Source organism: Falco peregrinus, chromosome 4, assembly GCF_023634155.1.
Source record: "Falco peregrinus isolate bFalPer1 chromosome 4, bFalPer1.pri, whole genome shotgun sequence".
In the NCBI taxonomy this organism is placed as follows: domain Eukaryota; kingdom Metazoa; phylum Chordata; class Aves; order Falconiformes; family Falconidae; genus Falco; species Falco peregrinus.
Window position 1 is genome coordinate 7,880,514 of NC_073724.1, and position 15,673 is coordinate 7,896,186.

General features: G+C 38.2%; 1 protein-coding gene across 2 annotated transcripts in view; it reads left to right on the forward strand.

The window, feature by feature from the left end:
- The first annotated feature begins 439 nt into the window (after positions 1–439).
- The window catches only part of CD247 (CD247 molecule), a 57,608-nt gene continuing 42,374 nt past the window's right edge, over positions 440–15,673 (forward strand). The window contains exon 1 of one of the 2 annotated variants that reach the window (XM_027784655.2): positions 440–641. In XM_027784655.2, coding sequence (XP_027640456.2) covers positions 584–641 — 58 coding nt within the window. In that variant the 5' untranslated portion in view covers positions 440–583. The remainder of the gene's footprint in view (positions 642–15,673) is intronic. The other variant, XM_027784656.2, reaches the window with a different exon arrangement.

A 15,673-nucleotide genomic window follows, 5' to 3' on the forward strand; every position in this document is an offset into this window, starting at 1 on the left:
CGTCTGCAGGGATCGGCAGAATCCAGCTCTCGCCACCCTGTACACTCAGAGGGCAGCCATGTTCAGTTGCTTGTGGTATGCTGTATTTTGGTTAGATTTGGAAATGGACTTTATATCTTTACCAGTTTAGCCAGCTACTTGTTCAAGAGTGACTATAACTTAGGATTTTAAACCTCTGCTTATGCTGTACAGCACTGTTCTATAGTATCCCTTTTGATGTGAGGCCAAATTTGACAGCAGACAGGCTTTCTGGGCCTCCTGTCAAGATCTGCAGCTGCTGTGACTGGGATGACCTAGGACCCACCAGACAAACTGGAAGGAGAGGAGAAAGGAAAAAAAAAAAAAGCCTTGCAAAGAGAGGAAAAAAAGAAAAAAGAAAAAAAAAAAAAACACAGAAGGAAACCCCAAACATCAATACCAAGAAGGCAAACCCCAGCCCTCAGAGGCTGGGCGGCAGAGGAAGGCGCGTGCTCGGTGCCGCTGCCTGCAGGTGGACTCGGAAGGGGGGCGGGGCGCGCTTCCTGCGGCGGGAGCACAGCCTGCCGGGGTGCTGCCTCTGCCCCCCGCTCCCCAGCCTGGCGACATGGAGTGGAGGAGGATCATGCTCTTGGCCGTCCTGCCGGCGCAGATCCCAGCCGCAGGTAAGGCAGGCTTCTGTTCTACCAAGGAGTTGTTTTCAGGCCCTTCTGAGGAAAGGGCATGATGTTGCTGTGGTGGGCTCGCCACCGTTTTGGTAGCAGGAGGGCATGAGGCGCTCGGAAGCACCAGTCCTCCTCATCATGGCTGGAATCGTGGGTGCCACTGACCACGGCGGTGGGGCTTGTGTCCAACCACCATGCCACAGAGACCCTCTGGCGGGCCGGGGGAAGGAGGCAAGGACAGCCATTGCTGTCGCTGCGGCCTCACCTCCTGCTGGAACAACTGCCACAGCTGAACTGCAGCCTTAAAGAAGGCTCTTGGCCCTCACCTGGGCAGCTTGCCTCATGATTTTAAAGGAAACATTTAATAAAATACTGAAAATGTAGTCACTTGCAGTAATCTGCACAAGAGAAGTGTTTAATTTGGTTAGGTAAAATGAGAGCTGTGTCGCTCATAAGAGGGCGGCTGGTGTGCAGCAAACAGCATCGCCAGCGGGCTGGATGTGGAGGGCAGCAGGTGAGGAGAGGCAGGGCAGGGTCCTTCCTTTTGTGTCTCTGCCTTCATGCTTGTCTCTGCTAGACACAGCATTAAACAAAGTAATTTTTACCTTTATATATTTACTCGTGTTGGCCCTACTTGGGCAGAAAGCAAAGCAGCCTTGGTACGCACAAATCTTCAAAGAGTCATGTTGATTTGGGGGGAGCGGGATGTACTTCTTAGTAGATCAAAAGGGCAGCAAAATTTACATGCAGAGAAGGCCTCGTCTGAGGCCGGAATTTGGAGAAGTCTGCCGATACTGGTAGGTCACATTTGAGTACGTATTAAAGCAAAAATCCACTGAGCAAGTTTCCCCCACGACGTACACCCTGACTGTACTGGACAAAGGCACCATCCTTACACTGAAGAGCTTTGGTGGCTGCCACAGGCTTTTTATTTAAAAATTCTCTGTAGATTAAAGGGTTTCACAGCCCCTTGCTAATGCTGTGGGATCAGTTCTGGTAATTTGTGGAGGTTATGTTTCAGGAGGGTTTTAAGCAGAGTCGTATGCTCTGTGGTAGGCATGCCTTCTGCTCGTCCTCCGTTCAGCCTCTGGGGCCTCTGATCCTTTCTGATACCTACGTATGAGTATGATACTTCTGGTACTTCTATTTTGTATGTTGCTCTGTATCCATAGATGTGTATAGGGCTAGAAAGGTAGGGAAATTATTTAGGTCAAAATGCATCCACCGAAAAAAAAAAAAAAACGTTTTATGTTTTCTCCTTTCAACCTGTCACAAGATATCAGTAGTTCAGGCTCCTATTTGTATATTTTTAGCATAAAACTTCTATTGAAAAATATGTAATACAGTTTGCAGATGGGTAAAGCTGGCCCTATAGGGGTCTCTGGTGCAAAGCTGTTAGGAGTATTCACGCTCACAAAGAATACACGGTATCAAAGTTTGAACAAGGTGCTGTTGCCATTGATCTGTAGAAGGAATCATAGAATCATTCAGATTGGAAAAGACCTTTTTAAGATTGAGTCCAGCTGTTAACCTAACACTGCCAGATGGTTGCCTGTGGATTTGAGGGGAAGTATTTTTGATTGTATACCTGTAATAGTTTGAAGAATAATAGTATTTAGCTTAAAAGTATAGGTAGAATAGAAGCAATGTAGCACAAAACTTGTAGAATTGTTGCTACGTTATTGATGCAAAATGCACAGTAACAAAAAGGTAAGATCACCATGAATTCAGTTCAAAGATGAGACCAAACAGATGGGTTTTTTAGCTTAGAGTTATGAACAAAAGCAAAGATCTGCTACAGCCCGGAGTGTTTTCAGGCCTCCTTAGAGTGAACTTTTATGGTTTTTCATAAAACAAGCTCATGGTGGACAGAGATTCAGTAAGCTGTATACCGCCTTACAGTGAGTTCATTCCATATATACTGTAATGCATTTTGTGCTTATTCTTCAAATGGTCAGTTGAAAGATACTAACAAAATTGGGACTGCTGAACTTGCAAAGCTTTTCCTTTTGAGTACTGAAGTGAGTAGGTCAGGCATATTATAAAAAAAATATCTAGAGATGGGCCACACATTGCAATACAGATTTTGAATTACGGACACCAGATGACAAATTTCAGAATGCTCAAATTTGACCTTTGAGCAATTACAGTGAAATCCATATCATATGCACATTTAGTTTTGTTCCCCCTTCAAAGGTACAAAAGTGTACATCTGGAAGTTTAGCTGAGGTCTTCCTATAACCCCTCTGTTTAAAAAGTGTGTAAAAATAAGTAATTTTAACTTCTGAGCAGATGACTTTATTAATCATGTTTTTCATTGAGATGTAAGACTGTTATTATAAAACTTCTACCCAAATATTACAATTAAAATTGTAAACTCTAAGAAGATTTTTGTAGAGCTTTTAGTCTGAAGTATGACAGGCTTCAATAGCAGTGCGGTGGGCAGTGTTGTAGAATTGCTTCTTTTTTGGCTTTTTTTTTCAGGCTGATAAGGTGGCCTAATTTGTACAAATACACAACATGCATATATATATATAAATATATGTGCAAGAGTTCAATGACAGCACTTCCATGATTTTCAATTCTTTACAAAATAACTTTTCTCAGAATTGTCTGCTAAACAGAATTGGACAGTGTCCTGTTTTATGTGAACTCCGCGGAAACTAAAACTTGTAAGCCTTTGGCAGGTATTACTTGCATAGGTTATTTTCAGTGTTTTGCTGCTCTGCATAACTATGTCTTCTGCCCATTGGGTGCCATGGTGCCAGGAGCCTTTTTTTATTTGGTTCATGGACAGGAAGATAAAATGGACAGGTAATGGATTTTTAGGGGTTTTCTTGTTCTTTCCTTTTCATGAGATGACTTAGCAGGTCTGCAAACTACAAGATTTGTGAACCAAGTCATTTGCAAACCTATCCAGGAAATACAAACAAATAAAACCAGGCTATTTTGGCTACCAACCTCATGTCCTTATGAGCTGTGTTAAGTTCTCATAGATAAATTCTTGTTACACTTAAGGGGGGAAAAAAAAAAAAAGGGCTTAATTTTACATGTTTAATTTCCTTTGTCATGCCTGTTCACAATGATTCATTAATAATTCATGGAAAAAACTAGGAACTGGCACATTAGTGAATGGAACAAAATGTAGGCAATGTAGCCTTTCTTTGTAAAGGGAAATTTGTTGAGCTCTTACAGTGCTATATTCAATTCTTTAATGCTTGTTATAGAGTAAGTGCTTTCTATCTGAACCCTTCCAAGCAAAATTCCTAATAAATGAAGTAACAAGTCAATGATTGCATTCCTTTTGATTTTTCATGTACGCTAGATGGGAAGTATATATAAAATAAAGCTGTCTGAAAATATATTTGTATTTCTTCTGCTTAAGTGTGTCCTTCTTAATAAGCCAAAGTGTGTGTGGGGGGAAATAGGAGGTTCCCTATCAGCTTAAAGGGGACAAGAACTTGATTTATGAGTGAATGTTCATGTGGGGAATGCTTACGACAGCCATTTTCTGTTATTCACACAAACTTGAATTGTGACTAGCATGAGGAGTAAACCCATAAGCAAGGAAAAAAGATATAGGTACAAAAATAAATTGTTTCCTAACTATCTCCAAACTGTAAGGACACTCCCTTATGGCAAGAAAATAAAGTACATTTTTACGGTGGCATGAATGGAAGATACAACTTCTTAAAACCACTGAAAATATGCATCCTGCTAAAGGTATCTACTTTGTCCATGTGCTTGTGTACTCATAAGCCTATTGTTGATTTTTCACTGTTCTACTGATACGACTTCAGTCAACAGCTAAATTTCACTCAGTTTCACTGCTGTTTCTTTTTAGCATTAAGAAAAGAATTTATGCTATTCTAGAATCTGTGAGAAACTGAAATTTTGTTGATTTTTCTGGTTTGTAATGTTGTATAATGTAATGAGATTGGCTTCAAATATTGTTTTCTTAATTAAATTCAATTCTGCTACTTTACAAAATACAGATTATTTTTAGATTTTAAAATATGACAGTCCAAATCTGATTTTTAAATTTTTTTTCAGGAAAGCAATGAATACACTTAACTCCACTTTGTCCTATGCAACTGATTTATAACTTTGTATGTAACAGATAAAATGTGCAGGCAAATAAAAAGCTTAGTTTGCAGTTATTCAGTCTACTCACTCAAACGCACGCATCTCAGGAGACAGTGGAGGTGTGTGTATTTATCTACATACAATGGATATATCCATCTTTATGAAAGTTAGGCTTACCGGTGTGTAGTTCTTTTGGTCCTTTGGCAATTTAGCTATTAAAAATAGAAGTGAAAACAGCTAGCTCCTAAGCCTCAGAGGCTGTACGCACTGTGTCTGCAAGTTCTTGTTAAGGGATAGAAGCCATCTCAGTGTTTGCATCATATAGATTGGAAATATTTGAATCCCTACAAGTTTCCTGGGAATAAACCATCAACCTTTAGAGACCCTTTATGTATTTTGTTACCAAGACTGTTATATGTCTGTCAAGTCTTACGAGAAGAACAAGTCTGGCGTTTTCAGTCTTCACATACTTTTGGTATGTAAGAGTATGTTAAACACCGTGCTTCTGGCAAGCAGGTTGCGAAGCCTGATGAAGCGCTCATGCTGTTCGGCCTATTTCTTTCATGGGATGTAACTGTGAAAAATTCATTTATATTCTGATTCTTTCTGAGTAGCAGAACATTTTAAAATTTGTTATATTTAAGTGAAGGAGAAGCCATAATGATAACACGACTCTTTTGAAAGCTCAGATAGTACGGAGGTGAAATAAATACTGAATTAGAATTTGATGGAAGCTGACAAGAGAAAAAGGTTGAAAAATTTTCAACAAATGATAGGTAGCATGAACTGTAGTGGGACATGCTGAGTAAGTCTAGAGGGTGGGTAGTTGTCAACACTTGTGGTTGGGGTTTTTTTTAAGAAATCTCACCACATATATATGATTTAAAACTCAAACTGTCGTCTTGGGTGAAAATCTTAACTTTCACCATAAATAAACTTTTCTAGGTTTCTAGCTCGTAAAGGAAGCCTTGAAAATGCACATGTGCATTGCTCCAGAAATGGAAAAAGAGCAAACCAACTGTCACTTATAATTTATATATTTTTTAAGACAATTGCTATTTTTTGGGGGGGTGGTAGGCCAGCCTGCCTCAGGATGCTGCAATGCTTGCATTTGGCAAGCACTGAAAATAGCTTCCTAGTCAAAAAGAAAAGTATATCAAACATTTAGAACCAGAGAACGCTTAGAGGAGCTTTCCTATTTCAGCCCCAAAAATTTGAATTGTAAAAATTAATTAACAAATGTTGTTGTTATCAAAACAAAAAAGTCAGAGTAATGGACTGAAACACTTTTCTAATGGTATAAGATGTGATATCCAGGAAATATCCAGGGGAATATTAATTTGAGTGGTGTTTCATTTCACTAAGTGTACATTGGCCATTGAAAAAAGGAGCAAGGTATGTGATCAAAGCCCCTTTTTTCTGGTTCATCCAAATTTTATAATCACTTTGTTCCAGCCAGGAGCATGGGTGTTTTGTATTCATTCAGATTAGAATGTTGCTGTCATCTGTGTGACAGCCAAACCTGAAATAAACAGAGTGAAATATTTATAAAAATTCTTCCCAAATATTCAATGTGCAAGTATATATTGTAAATTCATTCTGATTCCCCATGGTGCATATCTCCTTACAAAGTCAAATGAGACTCAGGAGGGGCAAAACAGAAAAATGTCCAGTTGGTACTGACTGGGTGGGTGAGAGCAAACCCTAATACTTACACAGAACCTGCAAATGGATCGAGGTTCTTTGTGCAGGCATCTGTATATAGTAGCAGGGTCCAAACTACTTAGATGCTTTGTTTGCAAAACACTTATTTTGAATTAGTTAATTTTTAGTTTGAGATTAATTTCTGTATTAACATATGATAACTTATTACTTATCAGATCAACTTGAAGCAAGAGTTTTGGTAAATGTCGCTTCTTAAATACTCTTGGGAAACATCATTTCAGTGAAAGAGATCAGCCTCCTAATGACAGATACTGCACATTGCTAGTTTTCAAATGTTTGTTTTGTCATTCAGAAATAACTGAACAATTTGAATAACATCTTTAAAAAGTATACATAAATTGGATTCCTGGGCTGAGACCTTACCGCTCACTATTAATTCAGCAGAACTTTAAACCTTTGCAAAGAAAAATTTTGACTTGTATAATGTTATACATTATAGTGATACAATTACTGTAATATTAAATATTACAGCTTATCAGTAAGCTTCAGTTGGAGGACCCAACATCAAGGCTTTGATAGAAGCCCTTTCTCTGTCTATCCTCTACGTGTTACTGTGATTTATATTGTTTCCTATCCAGCCACATAAAGCCAATTGCAAGAAAGAAGTCTTACCCGTATTATGTGAAGTCATCTCCTTCTGTTTCTCTCTCCATGATGTGAATTTGTGCGGTATCATGACTTTGGGCTTTTGTGTAAGTAAGGTGATTTCAGCAGCACTTTGTGCAAGCATGCAGGTGCATTTCTGAAGATTGCAAAAGTAGAATAAAGTCTTGTAAGTTGTGCTAAGAATCACATTCTGAAGGAAGGATACAGAGAGAGAGAAATATTATAGAATCTGTATTGTGTAAAAAAAAATATCTACCTAAAGACAGTTTAAGAAGCAAGCAAACAATTCTGTGAATTACTCAGAGTATAGTTGCTCTTTTCATAAAATGTATGTAGCAAATCAGTTTCTTTTGATAATTTTAAGAATGTTATTTCAATTCTACACATTTCTTCCTAGCAACTTGCTGATAATTTTCAGGATTCATTTGCTGTTTTATGTTATTTTATGGTTTATTACCTAAAGGTAAGATACCTGACTGAGTGAGTGTGCACGTGTGCACAAGTGAACTCTTTCTTAAAGTCTTGGCCATTATAGACTAGAAGCTGTTAAGGGAGTTTGTAATAAAATATTTTCAGGAAAGGTGTATGGGAGTGGTGCTGTGTGAAGTAACGTAAGTATGCATTTTTCTGTTCAATTTTTTTTTATAACTTTTTGTTTTTCTATTTCTCAGGAAATGTAAAAATTCTTGCTATTAATATTGGTTGAGCACTTAATAGTCTGTTGGAATTTGAAGACTTAAAAATGCAACAGAACCAAAGTAATCCATGTGATAATTAACCTACTTTGGAGGCTTATACAAGTGATAGATTTGACCTCATGCTTGTTTGTTACCTGCACTTTTTTTCTGATCATTTATCTGCAATATGCTCTTCATCAGTAATGGGCTTCTGGTTCTTTCAGTCTCTCTCTGCACGTGTAAATTCTCTGCATCAGTTTTGCCGCGGGAGTTACTCCGATGAATAGAGTAAAAGAATTAAATCTTCGCAGGTGGTAAGCTTAAAGAGAATTGGTGAAAGTAAAGGAGATAAACCCAGAGTTTTCAACAATCATCCTTTGATTTCCCTTTTCCTGAGAAGGAAAGGGAGTGATACCCCATCACAAGTTGCCTAATTTTTAACTTCTTGAAACTATTGATCTTTTAAATGTAACACTGGGCGTTCATGTATTATAAGTGTGACTGTACCTAGTGGACCAGAGAAGATAAGCAAGGTTAACCCATATGGGTTTCAAGCAGAAGGTCAAACATCATTCCAGTTACTTTAAAAAATGAGCATCTAGTATGTGCCGTAAAGGCTTTCTGGAACAGCTTCTCAGAATAAGCATCTAAAATGGAAAGAAAAAAATATCTCTAAGTTTCTTTCAGTAAAATTAATTTTAGTTATGCTTTCAGTAGGACCCAGTCTCACTTCTATTTGAGTAGGGAGGTGTGGTGGGAGCTTTGCCTACGCATGCACACCACACTGTATATGAGCAGAATTATGCCATGAGCACTAGCACCTAGCACAGCACTAGCACAGGTGGGTGGCTGTGGACTTCTGGCGAGCTGTAAAATGCACTTGCTGGGAAGCCCAGACCACTGCATGGAGCGATCGCTTTTCCATCCCCAGTTCTGGCATACGGCCTCTACTTTCTGCATCCAGCTCAATACAGCTTGCTGAGAATATGGATTGCTTTTTCCCTTGCAAATTAGGAATAATTTTATTGAAAATGGCACAACATTGTACACTTTCTTCATACAGAAAGTTTGTGAGAGAACTCAGAGTGATTTGTTTTAAGGCAACTACTTCCCGGATGATTAGCAATGCTGCCTTAGATGTGATCTAAAGTTCTGATGAAGACTGCTTGTAATTTCAAAATTATGGTGTGTTCCAAAAAGTCTGAAAAGAACTACACATTTTCATGAGATTTGTTTTTTTGGAAGAGTTTTGCATAAAACACAATGCAATATGAAAAGTTATGCATACCAGGTTCATTACTGGACTTTTTTCCTGAGTGTGCATTTTGATCACATCTTCAAGTCTTTCTCCTTGACATTAAACAACCAGGAGTCTCTCACAAAATTACTTCTCTCTAGAAGAAGCAGTTTTAATCTACCTTGTTTGGAATTCTCTCTTAAATTTCAGATGTGCCTAGTATTGATGTGAACTAGGCAGAACTGGAATTCTCCTCCTCCTGTCTATTCATGCAGCTAAATTAATCTCTTTTTGTTTAATAAATCAGATGTTATTTTACTACTTCCCTCAAAACCCAGCAGTGCTATAATGCATTTCTTGCTGCTGTTAGCTATGTCTCTTCTGACGGAAAAGCAGTAGCGGATTTTAAGACTTAGACAATTTTTTCTTTTTCTTTTTTTTTTTTTAACTCTCTTAAAGAAGTTGGTTGTGAACCTTCAGCCCTATCTTATTGTAACATCTTTTCCAAGGTGTTTTTATCTGATTTTATCTGTCTCGGCTGCAAAGTAGCAGCTAACAGATTTCCCCCCTTTCTGTCTTGCTCTTCTTTTTAAATCTGGGGCCAAATGCCTATTTGTTAGACATGATGGCTTTAGCAGAACAAATATCAGGTTTAAAACAAAGCTTAAAAGGAAGCAACTTTCTGCAAAACTTTGCAGCATTTTAATTCCATCCCCAACCCCCTTGTTTTCCACTAAGGTAAACCAAACCCTTCCAAAATATTTTTGTGAGACACCACAGTCTGTGAGCAATTAGTATTCTGCATTTGGGAAGAAGCAAACCCAGATTCCACTTATTCTGCGTGACTCAGAACAGGAGCTTGAACAGGACTCCCACATGCTAAACCATTTGAGACACTCGCTGGTTTTGATGAGAAATTCTAATGGGAGTCTAGAAACATTTCCTAATTAACCTGCCATCAGAATTTGTGCTGGGAAGTGTTTCTGATGAACTGGATAAACCTATGCAAAAACGAAAAAAACCCCTCAACTTCAGTTGTAGTATTTTATAAAGTCAGTTTAATCCTTTGCAGTCAATTAATGGAGTACATATATCCAAGAGTTCCCCCATTCACCCTTTCAAAAACTGTTGTGTTTTCTTTAGTAGCGACTGTATTTCAGCATGACCAGAATCCCGAAGCAGGCTCCTGTGTGTGAGACTGCAAAATGGGGCATAGAGGCGGTACGGTTCTGTGTGGGTATATAAGAATAACATCAGTATAAGCACTGATAATATATGCTCATATATTGACAATTCTGCCACTTCTGAAACCACATGTAATTATACAGGACTGGAAGATTTAGAAGCGGGTCCTCAGCTACTAAATCTTAAGTGTATGCAGGAATCTGAGGGAGTCAGCAACACAAAATATGATCAGAAGGGGCAATCTGAGACAGCCCAGCACATGCAATGACCTTTCTTGCAAAAAGTGATTATCTGGGGCCAGAAAGGAGGGCTTCAGGTATTTAAAAAAGCTTGGCAAGTGGCTTCACCTCTAAATGTGCTGCCTGCATGCTGCAGCTATACCGTGGGCATGGTATTTAATTTCTGTGAAACTTTCCCCTTCTAATTAGGTCACATCAGTGTTTCAGTAAATGCCGCTTAATTAAATGTACCTAAACTAGCTTTAAATTAGCTACCTTGTTTATGCAACTCCCCGGTGGTGTCAGCAGGAGTTTTTCTTCAGACAAACTGCTTGGGCATTTACCAAACTCAGCCAGATTTTTGCAGCTCACCCGAAGATCTATGCTGAAGGAAATACGCTGTTATCAGCTAGTTGAAAAACAATTTAGTGATGTTTTTGTGAGCTGCTGTCACCTCCGTAATGACTGCAGCATATACAAATGTTTTGGAAAGGAGAAAGTTTCTCATTCTGTGCCTTTGGGTTCAGTGGGGTTTTCACCTCTTTTGAAGCTTCAGAGTCATACATAGTAGCAGTGTTCAGGTTCATCCATAGTTAGAAGGTATCTTACACCCAAGGACAAGGGTGTCTCTAAACAACTATACTATCTTGCTTTTGTTTTTCAATTTGCATGTATAAATGATTTTGCAAAATGGTTTTAACGAAGTCTGCAGTTAAATAATGTGTGATTCCTAAAGCAGTTTTCTTTTGAGGTTTTCATTTTCAGTGTTTTTCTGTTTAACTTTTCATTATCTTGTTGTAGTTCTGACTATTGTTACAGTATCTTCTGGTGCTTTTTAATCTATGTGATTAAGATGATTGCTATTAAGATACTGACAAAAATCAATATGAATGGAGTGTAAAATTTTTAAATTGGGAAGTTCGACCTTTGGGATTTAGTCTGAAAGATTTGTAGAGAATTTTAACTATTCCAGTCATCCTCACTGCTCTACAAAGTCTTTCACTCCTTAGTGAAATAGTGTTTTTTTTAAGATAAAGCAAGAAAATTGAAAAAATTGAAAAATGGGGTTGCAGGTTATGTACTCTTAATTGTGGCTGATTTACTGGTGTAACCTTTAGAAAGCCACCAGACTGTTTAGGCTTTCCAATCAACCACTGTCCAAGCTTAATCAAGATGGACCACTGTTAGCTGTTTTTGTTAACTGTAAATTGCTTATCTGGTTGTTGATATACAAATAATGCTTAGAAAGTGTTAACACGCTTAACAAGTCCTGAAGACTATATGCTATTTTAGTATTTGATCAATCAACAAAGAGGCTTATTTGCCTATTTCATGATGGTGTTCTGAAAACTGAGATCTATCAAGTATCCTTTAGATCCTCCAGTGTTAACATATTTTGTATTCATGGTGACCTTTACTGCTTATAGGACAGCCTTTCCTTGCATTGGGAAAACGACCAACGTTTTTCCTTCCTTCTCTTTTAAAAACCCTTTATTATTCTAGATTCAATTGAACTGATGAGAGAAACAAAAATATAAAATCTCAGTTATGGACACACCGTTAATCTTCCTGAAGTATGGGGAAGAAGGGAGAAAAAATAACGTCCTGTACAGGCTGTGTGTTATTTAACACTTAAAAATCATCCTGAGCTCTTTAGAAAATGTGCTTTAGAGATGAAAAATGTTTATTGCGCTCCATGCCATGCATGCATGCTGTCACTGTGCATGCTGGTACAGCTCTTAACGTGATGGTATTCAAGCCGGTTGGCATGAACCAGCCAACTGAGTCTTACTGTTTAGAGGCAGCAGAATTGTGATTGCAGATATATCTGAACAATTATTCTAGCCACCTTTTGCTCCTACAAGAACACCTGTGCTAGGATCTGATGACTGTAATGTCTAAATATGTAATTTAGAGTAATTATTTTAAATGGAAATAGTTCTTGCTATTTCAGTAGGTGTTGAAGTTCAGCTCTCAGGTGTCTGTCATCTTATAACTGCATGCTGCTTTTCTCACAGGTAGCTCCTGGCTATTGAGGACTTGCCCTATGCATTAACTATTAACCAGGCAAGGACTTCCTTTGGGATTTGACTGCAGTTTATTTGCTCAGTGTATGTAGCCTCCTTTGCCTCAGGCTCTGAATAGAGCACCTTGGTTTTGAACTCCCTGGTCTTCGGCTTCCGAGAAGCGAAGTTGCCTAAGGGGAGCTATACTTCAGCGGAGCTTTTGTACAGGGTGCTTTGGCTTATACAGGGTAATATATGTAATGTGGCTTGGAAAATGCTCAGTGCTTGGCGCTTTACCTATTACCTGTCTCGTATGGGAGAACCAGAGGAGTGTGAGCTTGCCTGAAAGCTACTTCAGATTTTTTTTTTCCGAAGCCTTTCAGTCTTGGGGTCTTGAGCTGAGAAGGGATAAGGGAAAGCGTGAAATATTTAGCAATAGAGTCCTAAAGTCAAGTGTCACTTTGAAATGGTGTTTACACATAACTCATTAAAACATTGCCTCTTCAACATCTGTGTGTAGCATGTAAAATAACACCCACACGCATATTTGTGCAGAGGATTTGAGACAGGTGCTGACTGCTATCTAAAATACAATGGGAGGAGAGAAGATGAAAATGAGTGTGCAATACAAAAAATAGCATAAACTTGTTGCTGAATTACTTCAGGGGGATCAGAAGAAGGTTTCACACCATCCAAATAGTTTTGGCATAGGTTATTCTTGGGGCAAAACAGGTAGAAACTGAATTCCTACTTGGGAGCAGTTTGCTGAGGTTATGGCATGGACTTTTTCAGGCAGCTGACTGTAGGAACAAAAAACAGTTTGCCAGGGAGACCAACCTCAGTCCTTTGTTCTAATTTATGTATTTGAGGTACACGAGAATACCCGATGCTTAATCAAGCATATTGCACACATATTTATGCTATTAAGTTAACGGCTAGATACAAACACAGATGCTATTGACACTGCACAAGTGTACGTGCAGAAAGCATGACAAAAATATGTGCGTGTGTTTGTAAGCATGTGACAAGCAGATTTGAAAACCTATTAAGTTCATATGTGCTATTTGGTATATTAGCATGAAAATGTGTTTTGAAGCTATTTTAAAATTAGATTTAATAAGGATCAAATATTTTTCTTCAGCAAGAGTTTGTTTACCGCTATATGCATATGTATTAAAATTACAAAATCTATTGATAATCATTCATCTTTGACCAGATAAACAGCAGTTTCCAGTGAGTTAAGTGCAGCTCTACTATTACATACATGCAGTCCAAGGTGGGGGAATAATGTTTTCTCAGCAGGTGCCAGGAATAATGGAATATTTATTTTTTTTAAGCTTGACATTACTATTTCAAAGACCGTGTGTGCTACTGCTGCTGGGACCTCCTCTGTTTCTGTCCTACTTCCTTTCTCTTGCTGAGTACTGTCCGGATTTTGTCCTTTATAAGCAAGAAGTGTGGGTATGTCTTTCTAGTTATTTACTTTCCCATTAGTGATACATCTGAGACTTACTATCATTTCTGTAATAGTAAAGACTGCTATTAAATAGTTTGAAAATCCAAACAGAAATCAGAAAGTCCAGAAGTGTGAATCCATAAATAGCTTTTTAATTTTCATTATATTTGTCTTTTTCTGACCATACTACTTGTATATCCCTGGATGTTCTCTTACACACATGTATGTGTGTCTAATATAAAGAAAGGCTTTGTGTGTGTGTCTGTCACCTTTTAGGATTACACTATGGGAAGGTAATGGCTAGCAGACTTCCTGGCTTTAAGATATTGAAGTTGTTAAATTATAAAAGCCTGCTAAGAGTAACACTTTTGATATTATTTGAGAAATATGTAATTTCCCTGCTGTAAGAAAGCTGTGAGAGAGAACAAAATTCTCTCGGTCCTTCTGTATGGTCAGATTTGCTTTGTTATCCCTAAAGGACAGATTGGGAAATGAAAATACAAAGAATCAAAACAGCTCTCCTCAAACCTCATAGTGGAAGAATTTAGACTAGAACTAAATGATCACTACTGAGGATAAAATAATGATTTGACCTGCTCAAGGGTTTTTCTAATTCAGATGATGTTCATGTAATCTAGTGAGGTCCATTCAATAAAGTGTGTGTTTTAGGTGAGAAGAATATATGAAACTGGTTATGTAAGCAATTAATTTCTTCCTCTAAAGCTGCACCTATCCCTTCCTGTGATCTTTCTGCCTCCAATTGTTCTTCTGTTTGGTGTGAAAGTATTTTTATTTTTTTTATTATGGTTTGCTTCATGTGTCCTGCTCTCTAGAATATAATGGTATATTTCAGTAACAATTTATTTTTAGCAGTGAAAATAATAAAGGAAAAATAACTGGTTAAAACTACTGCTGCTTCGGTAGAACTTAAACTGAGAGTGGAGAAAGGAATAGTATAGATCCTTTTAATGGAATTGTGAGACACAAGATTTTTTTTTTTCCCTATGTATTCCTTTCATATACAGGCTCTCTGAACTGTCAGCGGTGCGGGAAGAGCAATGGTAGTTGTAACTAAATTTAAAGAAAGGGCTTTTCAGCAGCTGCCTTGCTTGGATTCATCAAACAATAATAGACAGGAATATGTTTAATTTCTGAATTTTCATTGTTGACTACCTTTGCTAGCCAGCTTACAAGTACGAACATGATCCTTTGTGACATGCAGGCTCTAGAATTTACATCTAACCCCATTTTTCTGAATCATAACAAGTCTGAAGTCTCTAGCATGGTAACTGCAGAAGCAAGTATTACTATTAAATGCAAATTACTTGTCTGTTGCATTTGGAAGGAACATAATGTTTTATTTTGATACTACTTCCATAAAATGTTCGATTTTATGACAGAAGGTATCTAGACAGTTGATCACAACCATGGCAATTCTGTCAGCTCTGGAAAGGTGTTGATGGGTTGGTTTCTCAGAGGAGAAAGAAGTCAAGACAGGAAACCATTAAATGAGCACCATACATCTACTTGGCTGTATGTATAAGACAGACATGCTGGGCTACACAGAGGGAGAAAAGTCTAATTCATTGTGCTAACTGGTAAGGGAAGAGTAGGGTGATGTTCTGCCCTAAGGAAATAAACCTTTGAGACGTCTTTTTGATCAGAGAGGCCTGTTCACATTGCTTACCCCAAGGTGTAGTTCATTGTCACAATCATATTCCTTTTCCTCCAAGTGGTCCACTGTTGGTGGGTGGATTGTGTGGGGTCATGGAAGGACAGAGGCCTCAATGCCGTGTTGCTCACTGTGTGAGCTGTCACCTTCATACCCAGAATAGT